Below are 24,410 nucleotides of genomic sequence, written 5' to 3' on the forward strand. Positions count from 1 at the left end.
GCTTGAGAAGTTTTGATCACGCTGAGCATTTAGTGGCCTAATGCCTAAATCAAATTTGGGAGGTCTTTACGGCCAGAGTGCTTGGCTTTTGTGACAGTTTTGTTGCCACCGAGCCCTTTATGCCTGTGTAACAGGATTTAACTTCTTATTGAGAGCACGGTTTTCAAAAGGCGTTTGGGACAGGCAGTTGATGCGACTTCAGTGCACAACGCACTGCTAGGCAAAAGCAAGCAGAGGGGCGGTATTGTGGTTTATTTGGTCCAGTTCACACACAGCGCATAATGGATATTTAACAGCCCCAGCTTGCTGGAAGTATACTGTGTCCCAAAATGGTGCTGAGGACATCCGAGGGGCTGTGTGACTGCCAGGATGACACACCCATTAAAATACACTTAGTGCATTTCACTGCTGCAGCTCCACTCTGGATTCATGCCACAAGAATAAACACAACAAGCCGCACATCCCACCCACTTGTTATTGGAAGCTATCGGTGAATTCATACAGCATGCCAGCGTATACCTGGTCTATGTTCTAGCGAATTCTCAGAGTAAGGAGGTGACACTGTTTTAGATGTTCTGCTGTGTAAAATAAAATAAAATAAAATAAAGAAGTGAAATCTAGGGTAGCAGAAGTGAGCATGTTTCCCAGCTGTGCCTGTGGCAGGAGGAGGATCTCATCCTCTTCCTGCTCTGAGACCATACTGAATTATTGAAATAAGAGGCGCCTTTCTTTGTCTTGTAACTTGATGACAGACACTCAAGTCTCCATCCAGAGGCATAAACTCCTCCCCAACATTGGAATAGAAAGTTGTCTAATTGTAGCGTTCACACGGGATTGTCCAAAGAATTTAATTTGATTTAATTGTATGCAAAACGTCCCAACACAGCTTATGTTTGTGCAGATATCGAAAGATCTGCTGCTGATATCTCACTAAGGAGGTTCTAAGAAGCAAAGAGAGTTACCTGAGCTGTGCCGTCAGGAGGACTCTTGTACTTGTAGCCATCAGCTGAGATTTCTCCAGAGTCGGCCTAATGATTCTTCTCATCATCGTGCTCCACTCAGCTTCCTCACACAATATGCAAGCTGTTTTGCATCAACCATAGTTCTGCACGGTTATACAAGATGCATTTCAGACAGCTAGCATATTCCTTTCAGATATTATCTGTACTGCAGTAGCTCATGAAGCGTTCATGAAGATTGCAATTCCTCTTTTTGCAGATAAAATATTAACTCAGGTGTTCAGACTGCATATATTAGAGAAATATCTAGCAAAATGTTTCTTATGTGATAAAAGATATCGCCCCCTACAACTCAGACTGAACTGATTACAGTTCATTCAATAATATCTCAAGATGTGGTCTTACTAGAAGGATGTTGTGCTGCTGCAGCTTAAACAGCACAGTTTGTTAATCTGTAATGACGTCATAACCAAGCAGTTCACAACAAATGCAGATGTGTTCATCCACATCAGTGTTTTATATATAAAAAATAAGGACATTTGTGTTTGATGAGTTATTTCTTTGTTATAACAATGCTTTTTTGGCATCTTATACCATTTTCCTATACTATTCTATTCCTATACTATTTCCTATACTATCCCACATTTGTGAGGAGAATGTATTTGTGGGTTGAGCAGCAGACTTGAGTATGTGGGTTGCACCCATTAAAACCTTGCCAAATCTTCTCTGTCAATGCCAGCCAACCTATTCTGTGACCAGAACAACCACATTGGCTGACTTGCGATAAATGCTGGTTGAAAAATGGGATGCCATCCTACAGCAATGTGTGACCGAGCTGGTGAGCAACATGAGGAGGAGGTGCCAGGCTGTTTTGACTGTGTATGGTTCTTCCACATGCTTCTGAGGTCCCCGTTATTTAAGTTAGTAAAACCTCAATCATCCGGTCCAATAAATAACACCAAACAAGAGGCAATAGTAGAATAAGCAGGTTGGCACTGACAGATAAGGTTTGGAAAGTTTTACATACTCAATATATATATATATATATATATATATATATATATATATATATATATATATGTTGAGTATGTAAAACTTTCCAAATCTGTAATGACGTCATAACCAAGCAGCATCTTGCACCCTATATATATATATATATACATATATATATATATATATATAGGGTGCAAGATGCTAGCAGGCAAGGCATACATGGAACGCCATAACCAAGTGGCCGGCATAGTGTACAGGAACATCTGTGCCGAGTATAATCTGGAAGTCCCGAGGTCAAAATGGGAGATGCCCCCAAGGGTGGTGGAGAATGACCGAGCTAAGATCCTGTGGGACTTCCAGATACAGACGGACAAAATGGTGGTGGCTAACCAACCGGACATAGTGGTGGTAGACAAACAGAAGAAGACGGCCGTAGTGATCGATGTAGCGGTTCCGAATGACAGCAATATCAGGAAGAAGGAACACGAGAAGCTGGAGAAATACCAAGAGTGGCTCCAGCAGATCCCGGGAACAACATCGGAGATCTCTGTCCAGAAGAGCGCAGTCCTGGGAACAGCTAAGATACTGCGCAGGACCCTCAAGCTCCCAGGCCTCTGGTAGAGGACCCGAGCTTGAAGGATAAACCGCCCGCAGGGGCGTGCTGGGTGTTTTTTGTTTATATATATATATATATATATATACACACATATACACACACACACATATATATGTGTGTGTGTGTGTGTGTGTGTGTGTGTGTGTGTGTGTGTGTGTGTGTGTGTGTATATATATACACACACAGTTATGGCTGAACCACAGTGAGGTGAAAATTGCAGAGAACAGGCCGGACAGATATGTTAAATTTAGTTTTCAAGTGTGCAAAAAGAGGTATTGACTAGTCAAAACCCCAGTGAAGCTGACTCTTGGTGTGGGTGATTGATTTGTACGTGGTCATTGAACTGAGCTTAGAGGTAGTTTGTATTCTATTAGACATCTCATGGGCTTTGCAACAAGGGAACAAAAGGGAATGCTGATGCCTAATTGCTGGCAAACAAAAGGACAGACACCACTTGCATCATGTCTGTGGACTGTTACTTCTGCTGCCGCTGTTTATAGGCTTTTTCTCCCTCAGTAGGTTTCACTTGTACATGTGCTTTGAGAGCTTTCTGTTCCCGTTGTGACTGAAGCTAGTGTGTATGGCTCTGTTCTAGCTGAAAGCTGTGTTTGATGTAGCTTTTATTTGTTGAATTGTCCATGTACCAACATTACACAAACTGTGTTCTGTATTTCTTGTACTATTAACGTCGGCAATAGAGAAATGCCACAATTCATACAACAAAACTGATTTGTTGAACGGAGAAACTGTGTGCGGAACAAACAACACATAAGTATAACTTAAGCTTCTTAAAAGTCATATTTAGATATATATTACATTTGATTGCACAGGTCTATAAATGGTGCTATATTGTGCTTCTCCTCTTCCTTCATAATCCCACTGTTGTCCTTGCACTGTTAGTAATAGTAGTTAAAATAGTAGTTAAAAGCAGACATTGAGAATGGCTTACAGGATTCAATAAAGATTGTGAATGTGAGTGCTTGCTTGGCAACCAAGGTCACCATTTCCTAGTTCATCATAGTACTAAAATAAAACCTAAAATGTCTTTATATAAAATTATAAGTTTTTGACCCGAAGCCTGAGATTTCGTAGATAACTAGCAGTTATAATAAGTAATTGTAACAAGACAGACTGATAGATAGATGTGTCTATAGCTTTTAAAGGATGAAGAAACTGTTTTGTGCATCACCATTAAAAATTATTCAGTTCCTGACGCGTCACTCTGGGAACCCATTGGCTAATCTGTTAACTCAGCAGATTTTGGGGGCTTTTGGGCCAGTGTATCCAATCCAGATTTGTTTTTTAAGTTCACTAGTTAATGTTTAGGAATGTGTGATGCTATACGCATGTGCTGCTTTAAGGGTGGCTGTAGCTCAGGAGACAGAGCAGGTCATCCACTAATTGGAAGGTTGGTGGTTTGATCCCTGGCTGCTCCACTCTGCACGCAATTTGAACCCCAAGTTGCTCTCTGATGTGTGATTGTTAGATAGAAAGCACTTAGGTGTAGAAAAAATTGCTTTAGGTGAATTTGGGAAGGTTGTATAAAGTGCTTTGAGTGCTATAGACGAACCAATCCATTTACTGCATGCAACCAAAGCTGCCTTAAATCTGATTGGTTAATTGAACAAAACCAACAATAATGTCCTTTGGATAAAAACCAGTAGTAGTACCAGTAACGCAGAACAGAAAATGCAGTGACAGTTCTAAAATGTTTTGACTTTTTGCCTTTTTTACAGATTCAGTACTTTTGAATTTTGCACTGACTTTACCTACGATGGGAAGCAAAAACACGTCATTGTAGTTAATAGAATTAGAATAGAATAGAATAGAATAGAATTCAACTTTATTGTCATTGCACATGCACAGGTACAGGGCAACGAAATGCAGTTTGCATCCATCCAGAAGTGCTTTAGTGATATAGATATATTACAATATATATTAGCAATAATATAGATATGTGAGTATATTACAGAAATGGGTCTATTATGGTATGTTATAATGTACACGGTATGAAGTATGTTGTGAATATTCTATAACTATAAGTATGTACAGGCTGTAGTGAGTACAAGCTATGTACAGGATATGAACAGGATATAAATATGAAAAACTATACAGAATATGAAATAAATAACTTTACAGAATCTGGGATATACAGCTATACAGAAATGGGAACTATGCAAGTTGTAAACAGTTGTAGGATTAAAGATTATCGAATGTACAGAATGATTATTTACACAGAGCTATACAGTAGTGCAGTTAAGATAAGTGAGGGTGTAGATAGTTTCTACAGAGGCTATATAAAGTGCTAGTGGTTGTGAGTGGTGGTTCACTCCATGTTATTATTGTGTTTGAGGGTACAGTTGTCCATTGTGGGTGTGTGTATGTTCAGTCCATGAGTTTAACGTGGGTCAGATGTCAGGAGGCAGAGTTCAGGAGTCTGACAGCTGTGGGGAAGAAGCTGTTCCGGTACCTGGTGGTCTTAGTCCGGAGGCTCCTGTGGCGCCTCCCAGAGGGCAGGAGGGTGAAGAGTCCATGTGATGGGTGACTGGGGTCTTTGATGATTTTCCCAGCCCTTTTCAGACACCGCTTCCTGTAGATGTCTTTTATGGCAGGAAGTGGTGCTCCGGCGATGCGCTGGGCAGTTTTCACGACCCTCTGCAACGCCTTCCGGTCCGAGGCAGAGCAGTTCCCGTACCAGACTGTTATACAGTTGGTCAGGATGCTCTCGATGGTGCAGCGATAGAAGTTCACCAGGATGTCTGAGGACAGGTGGTTCTTCCTCAGAGTCCTCAAGAAGAAGAGGCGCTGGTGAGCCTTCTTGACCAGCTTGGAGCAGTTGGTCGTCCAGGTGAGATCCTCGGAGATGTGGACTCCCAGGAACTTGAAGCTGCTCACACGCTCCACAGCCGTCCCCTTAATGTGGATGGGTGGATGTGGGTCAGCATTCCTCCTGTAGTCCACGATGAGCTCCTTGGTCTTCTCGGTGTTAAGCAGCAGGTTGTTTCTGTCGCACCACTCAGCCAGACGATCCACCTCCTCCCTGTAGGCGGCCTCATCGTTGTCACTGATGAGGCCAATCACCGTGGTGTCATCTGCAAACTTAATGATGGTGTTGGAACCATCAGCAGGTCTGCAGTCGTGGGTGAAGAGGGAGTAGAGGAAAGGGCTCATCACACAGCCTTGTGGTACACCGGTGTTCATAATAGATTATTGAAAGTACTTATTTTTTTGCAGCTTTAGAAAATACCTATGTACTGACTAGCTATGAAAAACCTTTCACCCATTTTGCTCTCTCTTCTTTTGCCCTCTGTGTCTTTTAATTTCTTTCTTTTATCGACCAGAAATCGGAAATAAAGAGACATGATTGAAAATTGAATTTTCCTCTCCTCTTGAGTGATGATGGCCTGTAATCTACAAACATTATTCCACTATGAAGGAGTTTGCTAGCTGATGAGAGCAGGCAGAAGCATTGTTTTCTTTGACCAAGAAAGCACTGAAATGTGTGCTGTCAGAAATGGCATGAGCCTTCATCACTGAAGACCTAAAAATAGATTAAAGGGGAACGGGAACAGAACAAATTTACTGCTCAGTGTATATTAATGTATTTGTGTACAATAAAAAAAACATTACCCATTACACTTGTGGGGGATAATAATACATGAAAGATGGTCTTATGTTGCTAAAATCTCACAACAGTCTGCTAAAGGCAAATTATCTGCAGAATCGTGGCTGATGAAATTCAAAGCATACACTTCTGTCTTGTGTGATGTGTTTTTGCTCATGTTTATTTCGTGCAGATCTCAGCAATACTGTGTAGAGCATGAGGCTGATGTGGAAATCCCTGGACAAGATGAGATGTCTGAGGAAACGCTCCACTATTCCCTTCCTCGGCTTCCTCATCACCTTCCTCCTCTTCCTGAACCTTTACATTGAAGATGGCTACGTGCTGGTTAGTCAATTGTTCTATGTATGCGCATTTGCAGAAGTGTTTTTACAGAGCATTAGACACTTTATGTTTGTATTTCTTCTGGATGTCTTCTTGATGCACACTTGACCACATTTCCAGACGTGCTTCCTGTTTGATGTGCAGTTGCTCTTTTGTAAGAGAGACATATTTAAATGTTAATGAGGTGGACACATTGAGATCATCTTTATGATTTATCATTTATTCATGATGCCAGCAACTCTTGTTGATCTCAGTATATTATCAGTGTTTGTTCTTTAAAATATTAAGGTGGTTTGGCGGCTTTTTCTCCTCACTGCCTGCAGGGGTTTAAACAAACCTTCTGAAATGGAGGTTTAGTTGTGTCATGTCAATAGATTTGATATCAATATAAAGAAAGAAATGTGTTTTCCGAGGCAACACTTGAGAAAATAGTGTTTTAAGCTACTTAGCTAAATTTGAATACTTGAAAAAATGTATATAATATGAAGTTTCACAACACAGGGGTATGTCTGCTGAGGATGAACTGCACAAAATAGTCAAATGGTCCTGGTCAAACACAGATTTGGGGTGTGTGAGGGGCTTCACTGTCAACTGCAATGTTTTTCATCAGTTTAAGGCTGTTTCAGTGGTTCTGTATGTTTAGAAGCCTTGTAAAGTTTTACCCAGTACTGAAATGATCAGCAGTATCCTAATATACACAAACCCTAATACACATGCTATACATAGCTAGTTTTCTCAGCTATCCATCAACCTGGCTCTTCACAAAATGAATCTAGTTCTTCTTCTTCTGATCAGGAAAATAGGAAAATTGTTCTTTTAATTTTTGCACATAAAGAAGCTCAATTACAGGATAAAAGTACTGCTAGCTACTAAGCTATACACTTTAAAAACACCTTGAAGCAACTCTTGTTGTGATTTGGCGCTGTTGCGATTGTACATAAAATTGACTTGAACTGAATTTAAACCGAATACTCTGAAAATCAATAGATGTTAATGCATGTCATAGAGCTTCAATAATGATGGGAATGGTTTCAGTCTTAAACTTTACAGGCTTTCCATGTTTTTTGCGGAAATGTTTAAATATGTATAATATGCCAAGACACAAATTTTTTACTTTTCATTTACTTGTCAAAAGAAACATCTGATGTCCACCTTATTTGATGCTGAGATGTGAAATACTTTATTTATTTGATAATTGGGAACTTTAATAATTTGCATAATTAGATTTTTTTTCCAGATTTTTTTGTGTGCATCAGTTGATAATGTGTTTTTTTTTTAATGTTTTGCTCCAGGAAGGGGATAAAAGGCAGCTTAGGGAAACATCAGTCCACCCTTCAAGCTCAGAACGATACGTCCACACCTTCAGAGACCTGAGTAATTTCTCTGGATCCATCAACGTCACATATCGCTATCTCGCTGGTACCCCACTGAACCGCAAGAGTAAGTTTACTGTTTCTTTTTAATAGAAATTTACATTGAGTCTTTCATGGGCCGGGGCAAATTACAGTGAATTGTATTTGCAAGAAGAGGATGCAAAATTAAATTTAAAATCTGTGACATTGGGATTTAATGCATAGCAATAAACAGAAACTGCTCCACAGGGGCTTCTTTACCTCAACATTAAATTCTTCTTTAGTGCTTTGTGCTTTATTCACAAAGCTTTTATGTCTATTTTCCCTCATAGACAATAACTGTGTGCTGTTAAATAAGTGAGCACTGAGCACAATTGTTTATTCAGCAAAAATATTTAGAAAATGCTTTAGAAAAATACAAATGCATTTAAAAATTTGTATTACGTTTATTTTCTCAAATAATACTGGTGGACTTTGACATAGTTTGAATTCAAAGTGACTTTCAACTACGCTGGAACTTTGGTCATGTGATAAGGGCTGATTGTAAATAAAGATCAGCTGATGACCATTTGAAGGCTCAGGAAGCAACTAATAAGCAGACCTTGAAATAAATTTACTTAAACTCTAATTTCACGTTTACAATTTTAGGAGTATATTTTCTCAGACAGCGTTGAAACTTATGCAGTTCATCTGAAACCTGTCCTTTAAAGATGTTTTTGGAAATAGTGATCAAAGTTGACATTCATATTTTTTATTCACAGAGTATCTCACCATCGGGCTCTCATCTGTCAAAAGAAAAAGAGGAAACTACCTCCTGGAAACGATCAAATCCATATTTGATCAGTCCAGTTACGAGGAACTGAAAGAGATTGTGGTTGTCGTCCATCTGGCGGACTTCGACCTGGTCTGGTGTGAGAACCTGGTGCAGGAAATCACCAGGAAGTTTGCACACCACATCATAGCTGGACGTCTCTTAGTAATCCAAGCTCCAGAGGAGTACTATCCGTCTCTGGACGGATTGAAAAGGAACTACAACGACCCAGAGGACAGGGTCCGTTTCCGCTCCAAGCAGAACGTGGACTATGCTTTCCTGCTCAACTTCTGCACAAACCTCTCCGACTTCTACATGATGTTAGAGGACGATGTGCGCTGCTCCAGGAACTTCCTGACAGCACTGAAGAAGGTGATCACCTCCAGAGAAGGTTCCTACTGGGTGATGTTGGAATTCTCCAAGCTGGGCTACATCGGGAAGCTGTATCACTCCAGAGACCTGCCGCGCTTGGCTCATTTCCTGCTCATGTTCTACCAGGAAATGCCCTGCGACTGGCTCCTCATCCACTTCAGAGGCCTGCTTGCACAGAAGGACGTGATCCGCTTCAAGCCTTCGCTGTTCCAGCACATGGGCTACTACTCCTCCTATAAAGGTGCCGAGAACAAGCTGAAGGATGATGACTTTGAGGAAGACTCCATAGACATTCCCGACAACCCCCCCGCCAGCCTTTACACAAACATCAATGTCTTTGAAAACTATGACGCCACCAAGGCTTACAGCACAGTGGACGAATACTTTTGGGGAAAACCTCCCTCCACTGGAGATTTCTTTATTGTAGTCTTTAACAAATCTACCAAAATCAGTAAAATTAAGATTGTTACTGGGTCTGATGACCGGCAGAATGACATTCTTCATCACGGAGCTCTGGAAGTAGGAGAGAAATTAGTTGGGACTAAAAAAGGCAAACAGTGTTCCTCTTATATCACATTAGGAGAGTTTAAAAATGGCAACATTGAGGTCCATGACGTAGACCACAAAATAGCCTTTGACATTGAGTGTGTACGCATTGTGGTCACAGGCAGCCAGAAAGAATGGCTCATTATCAGAAGTATAAGTTTATGGACTACGCAACCCCCCAGCCAATGATGACTATACAGAGACTTTTAATATGTCATAAAGGCAAAGGTTTTTATTATTATTTAGTAATGTATGTATTTCCAGATTTATTTATTCATTTTATATGTATTTATTGATACTCGTTTTGATTGCCAAATCAATCTATAGTTTTTTACCTGCAAGTTGTACTCTTAGTGGAGCATCTTCACAGTCATTCTCAAGGACTGTTCAGCTGACCTCAAAGTGTTCATTAACACATGTTGAAGTGTTACAGGAGTTTATCCATTTCAGCTTTTGATAGCGATCCTTAATACACGGCTGGGTGATAATTCACTGTTATTGTTTAGCAGCTTTAAGTAATATCATGTCACAATGTTCTGATTGTTGGGTTTTTGTTTAGCTTTGTTTTGACTATTCTCCTGCCCAAAGGAAAATATGGTTTACAATTTCAGTATTTTGTTTCTGTAACAAAATTCCATGAAAAGACTAAAACATACTATTTTGTACTCTCTATCTCCAGTGTGATATACAGCATGTTGTTTCTCAGTGTCGTTAAGCTCAGTTATCCAAAATATCATTTTACCCTGTTTCTGCTCTTACATGGTTGCCAAAGCACTAAATACAAAATAATGTATCCTTTGCTTACAGCGCCCAGCAGTAACAGCACTGGAGTTTTTGGAAAGTTTTGAGAGATCGAGCAGAGTTTTTGTGTTGGCTTTTTTTTTCATGGGATTTGTTGACAATAACAAAGTTGTGGGGAAATTCAGTTGAAAGTGTAGTCATTAAGAGTTTTTCTTCATACATTCACACATTTAATATGCTCAAAATGATAACTGTGAAAGACGAGCACCGCATTGAACACCGTCAAGGTCATAAATGCATGATTATGCGTCCATTTGGTGTACAGTATCATTCATATTTAATAACTGTCAAATTTTAGAAACTGTTGAGCTGATACTACGCTCAGTCATCACACCCACTCACCCATTAGTAATTCAAATAACTATATATTATTTAGGAATGTTTTTGAAAGCTTTTCAGGAAGGCACTTCATGTAAATGATGAACACAAATTTTATTTGTAGGACACTGTACTACTGATTTGCTGCAGTTTTTTGTTTCGGAGTATTATGAAGTACTAATTTATAATTGAAGGACTTATTATTAAGTGTAACATGGTATTCTTTAAACAACCACCTTATTGAAAATCCTGTAGGGTTTTTTTTGTTGTTTGTTTCTTTGTTTTTGTTTTTTTTTATCATGACGGACAATGAACTGGCAAAAGTGTAGCCCTTGGATTTCTCTCTGAGGATGTCCCCTCTTGACCCTTAATCATTTTCCAGCTCGAAATCTCATCAGGAAGTGTCAGAGGTCATTGTTGCCTTGAATATTCATCAAGTAACACCAGATTTCTCTGCTTTAAATATTCTTTCCTGTTTAATCGTCTTCTTAGTTACGGGTAAGGCAGATGTGTGACTGAGTTGAGCTCTTTTTCAAACACTGTATATCCTGTCAGCGCTGCTGACGGGAGAGCACTGTTTGTGTTCGCCCATCTTCTCCAAGAGCTGAGATTAGATTGCACAGTGAGAAATGGGCCAGGTCTGCTCATACGACTCTTTCTTTTTTTTTCCTTTCTTTTTTAACAACACAGTTTTCCTCCTAGTAAATTGGTCTGTGTTTGCCTCACTCTCTACACCAGCAAAACAACATCTTCCCTGGAGCTATAAGATCTCAATTCGTTCTTTCCCCAGTGCTGGGCTCTCACTCCTTCACTGTTTCTGCTCTTACATGGTTGCTTCTCCGTGATCTTTGATCTCTGTTCATACAGTTTCTTTTGGGGGAACTTGCTTGAGTTTCCCCTGAAGATGCTTTTGGGCTCATTGCTCAATATTGTTAAACAGCTAACCTTCTGAGAATTAAGCAGACACATGGCATGTTAACTTATCATTGCCATGATACCCAAAGCAGTTCAGTACCATGCTTTAAAAGTAACCTTGTTGTGTGATCAGAATCTGCTATATGTCACATTAGTTTCTAAATTGAAGTGGTGGCAAGAAATGTTTACATTGTACCGATGTTCTTTAGGAACATGCAGCGCACGCAGGTCATCATTAAGCATGCTGGAACAGTTTTGTACAGCTTTGTTCCGCTTGTGTGATAGCCACCTGTTTCGTGTTTTCCCTCAAGGTCTTGTTCAGTGTTACAGATCGAGACCTTTCACAGATTGGCTTGTACTGCAATCTTGAAATTCTCCCTGAGCAAATCCCCCATGTACTATCTGAAATGAAATTAGAATGCCCACCACCTTACAATACGGCTTATTGTTTTTCCTCAACATTTCCCTGGGAAAACCACTATTCATTTTAGTAAATGATTCCAGGACCTGCATGGATCAGCTCCTTGGAGGGGATGTTGTTTGAATGGATGATGCTTGGAAGCACAATTTACATTGTGCTGTGCGTGTGTGTGTGGCATTCTTCGTGACACACATTGCGGTGCCAATTCAACCCAGTGTTACCTGCTTATTACCTGCCTATGAGCTATAAACACATGATGTTACCACAGGGCAGTTAGCTGTTGCACAAGTGGTAATGGATAGCTTTAATAAGCCTCGTCTCCAAGCAGTGCAACCATGTTGTGAAGGTGATATTTGTGGAGGAGAAATTGCTGTCTGGTCTTTATATGAAATAAGATGTCAGCTAAAAGTAGCCGCACACTGCAGAATTATGGACAGATTTACATCTTGAGGATCAACAAAGCCTGAATAAATTCCTCAAAAGAATATCAGCAAACTGCTGTGCAGAGCATTCTTTGCTATTGGCAATATGTTTGGAAACCTCAGTTCATACTATGGCCTTGGGTGAACCGCGTGAAAAGGATCCATTATACATTTGTCTTAATACTTAAAGGGCCCTTTAATTTTCTTAAGGTTACAATTGTCTAAAATCAAAGAGTAACTGCATCAAACCTCACCGGACCTGTGAGGGAAAAAGCAGAACTTTATGATTCACCTGCAGGAAACTAACTATCTAAGTTGTTCAGTTATATTGGCTTTGAAGGTCTAGTCCCCAAAGCTCTGAGCAAATGATGACTGTGTGAACGTGATGTGTGGGAGTTATATGAAACGTGAGCTGTCTTCCAGTGGAGCATGTACAAAGTGCATGAACAAAAGCATTTTCAGTGGATAAAACAACTCCTTTTGTATGTAAGGATCTATGAATTATTGTTCAGCTTCTGCTAATGAAATTGTTCTGAGTCTGTACGTAGAAGCCTACCATTCACCAAGTTTAGAGTTGACATGCTGTATATTGTTAAGTGGAGCGGGTGTGTTAAGATGTTGTTTCTGTGTCTGTTTTACTTTCCATCGTTCTCTAATTGGTACTGTATTGTAAGATGACATATATTTTTTTATACATATCATTTCAAATGTTGTATTGTAAATGCTGTATTTAAAAATAAGTTAGATTAAACAAATGAATGCTTACTTTGTTGTGCACTGACTTCTAAGACACACCAGTAAGCTCAATGGATCACAACATACTGAATATATGTCTGCAGTGTGTCGGGGCTTGAATCGTTGCTTTGAAAGCCCAGCGGATAACTAAACAGCATTTACATGACTCTAAATCAAGAACTAGTTTTGCTTCAGTGTGAAGAACGACATTAAAAAAAGATCATACTCTTACAACATACATTTTCACTAAAACTAATAATTGACATTTGAAGTTTCTTTAAATTTGCAGCAAGAGCGAGCCTGCTTTACTCAGATGCAGTTGTAGCTTAAAGCAGAAAACATACATTATTCATTTCAATATTCATAAGCTTTCTGCTCTTTTTCCTGCATACTTAATGAAAGTGTACAGATGATCCCAGAGAAATTGGGGGTGGTGTGTGAGGGGGTACTGTAACGTGTAAAGCTTTGTGCTCTTGGGCCATTGGTCAACACGAGTCACATATTTTCTGAAAATGCACTGTCAGGCAAAAATGCATTCTGAAGCAAACACTGTTGTTAAAGTGGGACTTTATACAGTCTAACATGCTGTATAAGTTTTATGGCCGGTGTAAATGGATACATAAGCCTCTGTACGGTAAGTGTCTGTTTAACATGTGCCCAGTGCATTAAAAACAACACCATCTTTTATATATATATAAATACAGGCATTTTACAATTTACAGTGTTATCAGCAGTGTTATCTCCACTTAGTAGATATACACTTAAACAATCTATTTAAACCCATCTCTTAGAACATTTTTATTTTGTAGAACGTTGTACAAATTATGACAAAAAATAAAACTAATTAAATAAAGAAAAACTCCACTCCATGTTTGATTATATGAATGGGTGAATGAGGCATATTGTATAGGGTGCCTTAAGTGCTCAAATACAGTAGAAATCCCCATATAAGAAACAGCCCATTTACCATTTACTATGGGAAAATAAACAGGTTTTCCAACAACTATAAGATTAATTGCCAAGAAGCACTGTTAAAACAACAATGCAAGAAATGATCAACCCAACATAAATTCCTTTACTTTTTCTAAGTTCATATGAAGAGCCAAGATAATATTGTTCAATGATAGCAGGAATAACAATGAGACCACAGAAGGTGGGCTGAAAACATTTTACACATTCCTAGGCCATAAAATGATACATCAGCACAATCTGCTGATTCTACTTTTTTATTTTATTTTTTATTTAGAAACTAAACGTTTATGTATGTTTATACACATGCATACGTACAATAAAAAAAATCAAGTTCAAAGTCCATTTCCCTTCACTTCAAACAGAGTTTAATTCATCAAATGAAGACAATTAGTGATCATCACTTGAACAAAATATGGAGGTGGCTGTCATGAACATTTATTATCTCATATGTATGTTTTTTTATGTATGTGTTGTTGGTTTTGGGGGGGGGGGGGGGGGGTTTAACCAGAAATTAGTAATTTCAGAATTCAAGAGATCACATAATCAGAAGTGTCTCGGTAGCTGTAACCTAAATAAAGCTGAACTCCTGGAGAAAAAGCCACACAGGCATGTAAAGAACATGCAAACTGCACACAGAAGGAGGCTATCCTGGATCAAACTCTCTTGCTGTGAGGCTGCTGTCAAGTTTAAAAACAACACGTTTAAAAAAGTGTTCTTGGGGGATTTTCACTTTTCTGCAAGAATCCGATGAAACACGAGTGACAAGGTTATTTCCCAGCAGTGCGTGAGTGAATGAACATTTTATAAAGTTTTACAAAACCAAAATGAACAATGTCACTCTTATCTATAAAACCTTTCACTGAATCAGTGAGAGTCCATGAAGTTGGGAGATACAGGGACTGCTTTTAAAATATAGAGAAGCATAACATATTAATTAGAAGGAGTGGAATAATTCTCACTGACAACTGGAGTTTATTTAATCAGGAACGTCAAACAATGCTAAAGATTTAGATTTCAAATTTGGATGCAAACTAACTTTTTTTTTTATAGAGGAATGGTACAGAATCAATAAATATTAGGAGTTTCATGACATGTTTAATAAAGGAGTTGGGACTTGATAGCACTGGCTCTGTTTCAGAGCCTCTGAGTGTTCCTCTGAGTCGTCTCTGTCTCGCTCCACATGCTGCCCTTCAAAGTCATCCAGAACCAAATGAAAGGTAAGCATACATGACGACCCGGCGCCCGAGAAACCACGGCTAATACACACCATGAAGGAGCCAGGGAGGCAAGTAAAAAACCAATATCCCACATAACAAGACCTGCGCTGTGCACAGTGGGAGACATCGGCCAATCAATGCTGTGGTTGCCATGGTGCTGCCAGCACGAACCTGCACAGGAGGAAAAACCCCACATGATATCAAACTGATATGGATTGTGTGGATTTCCTCATTTGCCTCTTGATCTGTCCTGCACTCTCTGGGAATTCAACATTGTAGATGGATTTTAATTCCACCTCACATGTCTATTAAGAAGCTGCAGCAATGTGTTCAGCAAATCAAAAGAACAATGGGCGAGGCTTGTTTGTTATTTTGGCTGCTTCTTCTCTTAAGGTGCAGATGCAATATGCTGTCATGCACACAGTAGTGCAGCATCAAAGCTTGTATATAGCTTTTGATTGGGTCCATTTTGTGCCTTGTGTTTTATGGAGCTCTTACAGCACAGACCCACGAGCCAGGTGCACTGGCTGAGGTTGGGCCAAGCTGGGGAAATGGTGGAGGAGAGATAAAAGACATATTGAGGAAGCTGAAAAGAAGTGTAATGAACAGGCAAATGGGCAAGTACGGGGGATTTGAAAGCATTGAATTTGAAGCAAAGCTTAAGGTAGAGAAACACAAAGCAGGCCCAGATGATGAATGACTCGTAATAACCTGGCTAGCAACCTGTGATTGTGTGCCTTTCAGTGATGGAGGAGTCCCCGAGCATTTTGGTGCTATCGTGTTGATGAGAAGCCAGTTACAATAGATGCTGAGGTGCCTGAGCCAGCCTGTGCTGCTGGTTGTGGAATCAGAGTGCATTCCTAACAGCCAAAACTATGATGAAAACGGCTGAGGGTAAACAAAAAAAAACATATGACGCATTTGATCATCTTTTGTTTTCAGATGGTGGAAAAGCGAAGCAATGAGAAGTAGAATCTACTTGTGCTGACTGGGGGCTTCAGCTTTCATCAGCAACTGTATGTAAACAGCAGTATACTGGTATTCTTAACATGAGAAGTACGATTGATTGACGGCATGAATGGAAGGAGTGGTGGAATGCATTTATCTTGCATGTAAAGTTTCAGTGTACTCATACTTTCTATGCTATAATACTTTGCACTATATTTTTGGATGCAAATATTTCACTTTCTGACCTCTGTGCAGATTATTCAGACCTAAATTTGCTGCTCTTACACTGACGTTTGTATCCCAGTATCAGGTGGGTCTCCCACTTTGGATATGACAGGGTAGCATTAGCAATTTATAGCCATGAGACTGTGTTGTTTATGTTCTTTATCTTTCTCTGTCACACCAACCCTCTGCATATCCTCCCTCAATACATCTATGACTCTTCTCTGTGATCTTCCTATTTTCCTTCTGCCCAGCATCTCTATATTCAATACCCTTTGTCCAATATATCTACCATCCCTCCTCTGCACATTTCCAAACCATCTCACCCTTGCCTCTCTAGCTTTGTCTCCAAACAGCTCAACCCTAGCTCTCCCTCTGATGTACTCATTTCTAATCTTGTCTATTCTGGTCACTCATGGTGAAAATCTTACCATCTTCAGCTCTGCCTCCTATCTTTTTGTCACCAAACTTAGATCATAGCAGGTCTAGCACCACTATTATCTTGTAAAACTTCCCTCTCACTCTTGCTTCTGTCCTTCTGTCACAAATCCCCTCTGACACTCGTCCTCACCCAGTCCACCCTGCCTGCACTCTCTTCTTTCACCTCTCTTTTGTAGTTGGTTTGGGTGGTTGACCCCAGGTATTTAAACGTATCTACCTTCATGACCTCTGCTCCTTGCATCTCCACTGTTAGTCTCATTCGCACACATGTATTCTGTCTTGCTTTGTTTCCTCTTATCTGCAGAGCATACCTCCACCTCTCCAGGTTCTCTCTCACCTTCTTTCTACTCTCAGTACAAATCCCAAAGTCGGCTCCAAACCTCAGTACACAGAGACTCCTGCCTGAGTCTCATACTTTAATACTGTTAATATACAGTTTCATCACGTGAGTTCTTTATGCAGTTCTCTGGAGGAGAGGAGTAGCTCTAGTTTTGTTGTTGTTTTTGATTTTTAAAGACTCGTTTATTTCTGCTGTGTATTTCACATGTCATCATGAGAGTCTGGAGTGGTTGATTTGCTTTTAGAGCAAACTTCAAGTGACCAGTTGAGGAACTGGCTGTCACACATGGGGGAAAAAAAAAAAAAAAGTAACGGCATATAACTGTGTAGGTCATGAGTTTAATTACATGGGCTAAGCCACAATCTCACTGCATAGATTATCCATTGCAAGGGCAGGCAACCTCAAGAAAATTCTTTTCATTTGCCGTCATGATGTTGAACATTAACCATGAACCCGCCCAGCAGAACACTGCGTGCTTCCCTTTAACAACTCCCATGGCATTTACAGGGTCTTCTTGAGGAGTGGAGATAAAAGGGACTGTGCTGCAGGCGCTGCTGGAGCCAGCTTCTGCCTCAAAGTGTATAGTCCCTACGGCGAATGAGAGTTTAATCGCTCCCAATTGCTTTGCTTCACAAAGGTGTGACCCCCCCGCACCCCTCCCGTCCCCCCTCTCCTGTTCCCACCACCACCCTCCCATCTGTCTCTCATTGTTGCCAGCGAATAAATCTTGCCGCAGGGAGATGTGCTGCTACTTTTCCTCAGTCTCCTCTTCCCTAAAACCTTCACTTTCAGTTTTGTAATGCTTTCATCCAACTGGGAACAGGGAAAGGAGTAATCAAAACAATTACCTAAGTCCCATTTCGTTTCATATGAGACTTGTCTTTTTTCATGTGAATTGTCTGCCAGGATGAAACAGGTTGTGTCTTGGGGACTTTTTGTGGAACATCACACAGGCAGCAGCTGTCACAACACAAGAACAGCTTCAGTGGCATGCTGGTTTTACCAGCAGGTTTATCACTTGGCTCTTTCGACAAACAATTACCAAAAACAAAATGAAAAAGAAGAAGTGCAAAAAAAATTCACTTTAGTTATCAGAAGACCTTCATGGTAGAACTTATAGCACTGTGTAGAAAACAGACAACGACAGTGCGCGTTTCACTATTATTACCTCTGGGGATTGTTATCTATTTTCTCAAATGATACAAAAAAAAGCTTCCTCAGTGACAAGCTTACCTCATAGTGTGCCTCATGATTAGCCAAACAGATGAGAAAAAGGAAAAAAATAAATAAATTTTAAAAAGCCAGGCAATATTTTGGCAGATCAACAGAGCTTTGACTTTGATGAGACAAAATGAGCTCACCACAAGATATAACATATTTCCTGGCCCTCCCCACTGCTCATATCTATCCACTACAGTAACTCTCACACTCTCAGGCATGTCGTCCGAAATTGTAAAGGCCTTAATTAAAGATTAATGTCAGGGTTTCTTGCATGCGCCGCTTAGATAACACATTTCCCAGGGCGCAAAGCTTAAAATCGCACAGGCTGGACACCAGATTTTTCAGCTTTCAGAACAAAAGCTCTCAGTTCTCTGGCCAACCAGATCTTTTCAGTTGAAGGACAAGCAATAACAGCTCCACTACTGTCTTTTGCAATGCCACCAGTGTGACTGAGGATGGGGGGGGGGGGGGGGGGTGTTTTAATTATCATAGACAGTCACAGTGACACAATCAGCCAGTTGAAGACCCACTGCACCAACCGCACGTCCCTCTTCCCCCTCGAAACAATTACTGATCCTTGTCTTATTCATGAAGCCTGCTTATAATGCCAGGGCATCCTGCAGAGTGGAGGGATCTGTCTGTGAGAATCAGCCTTGTGAATGCCTTTCCACACACAATGGCGTACATGTATGCACAGGAAGCAATTCAACCACATGTATGCATGTGTGCTTATGTAAACATGTGTTTCAGCACTGTCAGACAGATGTAGATGAGATCTGACCAGCTCCAGTGGAGCGCCCCGCAGTGCCGGCAGTGCTGCAGTGGGGCTTGTTGCTTTAACTGTCACCTGACAAACAACGTCTTGTCCCATCATCTCTTCTTTGAGGACAATAAGATCCACAAACAGTGTCACAGCAACCACACAGGGACATAAACGTACATGTTCAAAATCAATATACTAAGTCTTATTGTGAGAGAGCTTGTGTAGGTGCAAGTGAGATAACTCTGATGGTTTGAAAGCCATGTAATATAGCCCTTTCTGAACACCTACACTGTAGCCGTCTCTAAATAACAAGTGTTAAAAGAACAAGAAAGAAAGAGACTTTCATAAAGTAGTGAGAGAACTCTGCAATAACCAGCAGCTGTCTTAGCCATAAGATAACAAATAGTTCTGCAGCACAGAGTGTCATATTTACTTAACTTTTCTGGAGTTAGAGAGACTATGTTACTGCCGACACTTTTACTGTGAGAGCACATCTTGAGCCTTAAACTTAGAGTGAATGCCAGTTTCAGTCATTAGTTTAGTTTGGTATCGCCTTTGTAGCTGTTAAGGTGATGGTTCAGTTTGCCCCGTTCAGCAGCGACTTCTGTGTGGTACTGGCATAATTATACAGGTGAACTATGAAACTGTGTCAGTGATCATACAGTATCCATAGCTGTAGTTCTATGGAGAATGCATATACATCGCCAATTTGCTTGTTTCATTAGCAATAACACCAGGAATAGAAAAGCCAGAGATGGCGTTGAATGGGTGAGGTCCATTGGTTTCCTTTATCAGAATGTGTGAAAGGACTTTCTGATAAGCCACTGACAATTACCAAAGAAACAGAGAATAGCCTTTGTTTAATTAACTCAAGTCAGATTAGCAAGAACATTTACTGAAAACGTACCTAGTAGACCCTGGTTGTGTTATCCTTGCAAAAAAGACCGGATTAACACTCTGCCAAGCCAAATACCCATGGCTGCCTAAAGCTCAAAACTCATTATCTGTGAACTGCTTAATTCGATTAACATTTGCTTAAATTAAACATTTAATTAGTTATAGACATGTGATAGTTGTAGACATATAAGACATCCTGGGTAATATGTTATCCAGGCATGCAAACAAACATATCAGGCATTTCTGGCAGGCAGTTACCCCCTTTCCTCCAACAGTGCCATGAGCAAGATCATTGTCTTGCTAATCATGTCAGTCATGTCAAGTGTCAAGTTTCTCCTAAGTATTAAAGCTCCTAATCCCTTCTTAGCACATCTTAGTAACATCGGTTGAATTCAGTTTTATTTATACAGCACAACAGTCGTCGCCTCAAGGTGCTTACAGTAAAAACCCATTTGGCAAGGGTGAGAAGGAAAAACTCCCTTTTAACAGGACGAAACCCCTGCCAGCCATCTGCCGCAACTATTTGGGAGTAATGGATAACTATAGGCCAACCTTTAAAGGTTCTGACTGCCTCTGTTAACTTAAATAAATGTCATGGGGTTTTTTGACTTGGCATTTTGTTTGTGTTCTCCAGTGGTGGCGAACACTGAACTGAGTCTCTTAAGCCTTTTTTTTTTTTGTTGCCCTTTGTCTCTGTCTGCTGTCTAACTAACCAGGGAGCATTATTCACAACTGACATTGACAGCCTTACCTGTGACAATAAACTGCATTGACATGGCTCTCCCTTCACTGCCCTTGCTGAAGGCTTCGGTAATGCAGCCCATATGCAAGCCCTAATTACTTTCTCCGATGGCCCCTGCAACAAGGTCACACTTGTTATGCCACTGTCCCATCCACACAATCAGATTTTTTACAAAGGAAGCTAATCTCATTCCTTCACAAGCCATTATCTTGATCGGACTGGCTTTTTACGCAATTTGCAACGCTGTCCAGATGAGAGAATGACTTTCCTTTAGGAGTGAAGACGCTCCTATCAGCATCCCAGTGAGAAGCTTCAAGCTGTCAGCCAACATCCACCAACTCCAAATTGGAGTTAAATTGAAGAGGCGTTCGGCTGGAGAAAGGCCAAGACAAGCAGGCCAGAGCACTGCTGCAGCGGCAGATGTCGATGAAGGTTTTTAATGGAGTTGAATTAATTCACGCAGGGTGTAATTTGTCCCGTGGATGTGGGAGGCGTACTAAGCCTGAACTTTTTCAGGGTCACAAGAGTCGTTATATTGATAGACATCTGCTGAGGCAGCCTGCAAATTTGCAAAAACTGACAGATCTGTTCTGATGTTGAGATAATGATAAATAGCATTCCTCCAGCGCGAGGCTTGTTGTAAAGCCAGAGCTGCACCCTCACATATGTTTGCCCAATACTGAGTAAATAGAGAGCGTTAAAGTAAATAACTGCCGATTTACTCTCCTAGTTAATTTTCCAAATTTAAATTGGCCAATTTATTGTTGAGTGAATTCTGTGCACCATACCGTGGAAAGGTTTTGGCTCTACAAGTAAGGAGGATTTCAAATGCATGTAAATGAAAGAGCTTTAATCTACCAGTTGTTAAACAGCAGAAGTTCTTCTAAGCAGTTTCTGAAAGTGTTTAGCTTTTAGCTCTCTAACTGTCTAACGTCAGCCACCACACTTCTGTTACAGGAGTCCTTGTTCTTGTAGTTGAAGATAGTGTATGACTCTGGTTGTATATCTCGAGTCAGTGACGTCCTGTAGAAAATTACATGAAGAATCTGATCATCTGAGGTGCCAAAAGCCTTTGCATAGTACTTTATCTTTATATTAAAGCTAAAAGTCCAATCCACATTTGTTTTTTCTATTCAGAAACATTTGAGAAAGGTTGTCTGTCTCTATTTGTTAGCCCTGCAACAGACTGGCAACCTGTCCAGGGTGTACCCCGCCTCTCGCCTTATGGCAGCTGCCGTGTTCCCCTCATGTTTGCTCACCACTCTTTTTTTTTTTTTTTTTTTTTTGTGGTGTACATATTGTGGAGCCTTCCCGTCATCCTTTGTCCTGTCATCCACACTGCCTTCTGTTTCCCTTGCTCTGATTTCTCTGAGTTTCCCAAGCGTGTGTGGGATGTTTGGATTCTTTGTTATCTTTTGGATTTGGAACTTTGTAATTTTCTGGACCAAGGAGCATTAAAGCTTGTTTTAAAGTTTATTCCTGCCCCAAGAGTCAAGATTTGGGCCCATAAAGGTTTGTCAGCCTTATAGTGTTTCATGGCACTGCACAGCAGTCAAGTGTCTGTAGCATTTATGAGGCTTGATGTAACAGTACCAATCTAAAGAGAATTTGTAGAGCTCTATTTGACACTGAAATAAAGTTCTCATTCTTTCCTAATAGTTGGAAGCACACTGTTGCAGAATGTGATTAAAATGAACCAGTTGTAGTAATCACTGGAGAAAGACAACATTTGTTTATTAAGAACATTTCTTGTTCATTTGTTGTGTGATTGTTAGACTTCTCTTTCTAATAACTGCAGGATTTGTATCTCACAACATACATGCCTTGAAATGGCTACTGCTGTTACCTGGCACTGTGTGCATAAAACTGAATTAACTGAATAGAACTGAATTAAAATCAAATGACCATTTCAGGATTCTGACTAAAATCTATTTAAGCAGGAAATTATTACTAAAGAAGAACCAAAGGTCAGTCTTGAAATGATTCATGTCATCTTCTTGCCTCTTCCCACACCAGTATAATAAGTGGTCTGGATTAGCTTTGTGATGTACTGCCATCTGCTGGTAGTGAACGTGCATGTGCACAACTAACAAAATGAAACATTTTGATTTGTTTACAATCCATCTTTTGAAATACATTTTTCCTGACTGGAGCTAGGTTGGAGTATAGTAAACCAAGAAACAGACCAGTTTAATATAATCATAATATCTGTTATTATGTATCATGATGGGTAAAAGCCTGCAGGATATTGCTATTGCTCTTTGAACTCCTAGTTTTACAATATCCACAACTAAATCACTTAAAAGGTTTCCTTGATCGCAACACAAACAAGAAACACTGCACTTTGACATTTTCACTCGTTTTATTAAAAATAAACATGCAGTTAAAATGTGTTGCTGAATGTAAGTCGCAAGAGCCTTCACAATTGTGAACGTAACATCACAGGGTCATTTCTTGCATTGATATGACTTATTTTGTTAAGCTTTGAACATTTTTGTTTATACAGAATATTCAAACAAGTATAAGCATGGTTGTAGACTTAACTGATTTCCAGATGTTAACAGCTGTGAGGCTGTGAGGCCACAAAACACCACAATACTGCCCTGCTACAAAACCTGTTTCAGTTTAAAGCTACAACTACAATTACAGAATTGTGTTTTCATTGACGTGTCATAGTATGTGAAAAAATATCATTCCAGTTTTTCTTAAACAGCATATACTTTTCTGTTAAAATTTAAAGTTGACCAAAAAAATCCCAATGCTCTCACTTTATGATGCAGATCTCTACAAAGATTTTGTGACTGTTCTTTCTTTTTTCTTTTTTTTCTCTTGATATGTGACTCTTCCCCCTAAAGGTATACTTGAATTTCTGACAGCAGCCATTCACACAGTAAATCTGAAGTAGTTACACAACACCGCCATCCACTGCCCGTGATGGGCGCATACAGTGTTGGTGGCCACTGACTTGAAAAGAATAATAATGAAGGTTGTCTATATGATATATTTTTAACCTTTGTTCATGCAAAGTTTGACCTTTCCTTGTTACACCTGATGTATTTGATGTATTCAAATGGAGCTATTTGAAACATTCTGGGGCATTCAGCTGTGCAGAACTACCTGGTTTAAAGGTGCGCCGGCAGTAATTTTGGTATGAAAGTTTAAATGGCAGCTTTAAAACTAACTGACTTGATAAATACCTGCAGTAACTGGAGTGAATGAAAAGCTAGAACGATGATGGCTGCATATTATTTCATCTCAGCGATGTAATTTAAGTTCAGAGGACCTTTTACCTTTTTTGTGTTACATTCAGAAAAAGATACCAAATGAACTCAGTTGGTAAATATCATAAAAAAGAAATTCGACATCCACCTGTATCCAGGAGCACAGTTAGATTTCGTTTCACATGTGGGACTTTGAGCTATCTGTCTCTGATATTTCAT

General features: G+C 40.0%; 1 protein-coding gene across 7 annotated transcripts in view; it reads left to right on the plus strand.

Annotated features, from left to right (window-relative positions):
- The window catches only part of mgat4c (mgat4 family member C), a 128,747-nt gene extending 115,566 nt beyond the window's left edge, over positions 1 to 13,181 (plus strand). For all 7 annotated transcript variants that reach the window (XM_026175017.1, XM_026175021.1, XM_026175018.1 and 4 more), the window contains 3 exons: positions 6,366 to 6,517; positions 7,807 to 7,954; positions 8,628 to 13,181. In XM_026175017.1, the coding sequence (XP_026030802.1) occupies positions 6,389 to 6,517; positions 7,807 to 7,954; positions 8,628 to 9,784 (1,434 nt within the window). In that variant the 5' untranslated portion in view covers positions 6,366 to 6,388 and the 3' untranslated portion in view covers positions 9,785 to 13,181. The remainder of the gene's footprint in view (positions 1 to 6,365; positions 6,518 to 7,806; positions 7,955 to 8,627) is intronic.
- The last annotated feature ends 11,229 nt before the right edge of the window (positions 13,182 to 24,410 follow it).

The sequence above is a fragment of the Astatotilapia calliptera genome, chromosome 7, assembly GCF_900246225.1.
Source record: "Astatotilapia calliptera chromosome 7, fAstCal1.2, whole genome shotgun sequence".
Lineage (NCBI taxonomy): Eukaryota > Metazoa > Chordata > Actinopteri > Cichliformes > Cichlidae > Astatotilapia > Astatotilapia calliptera.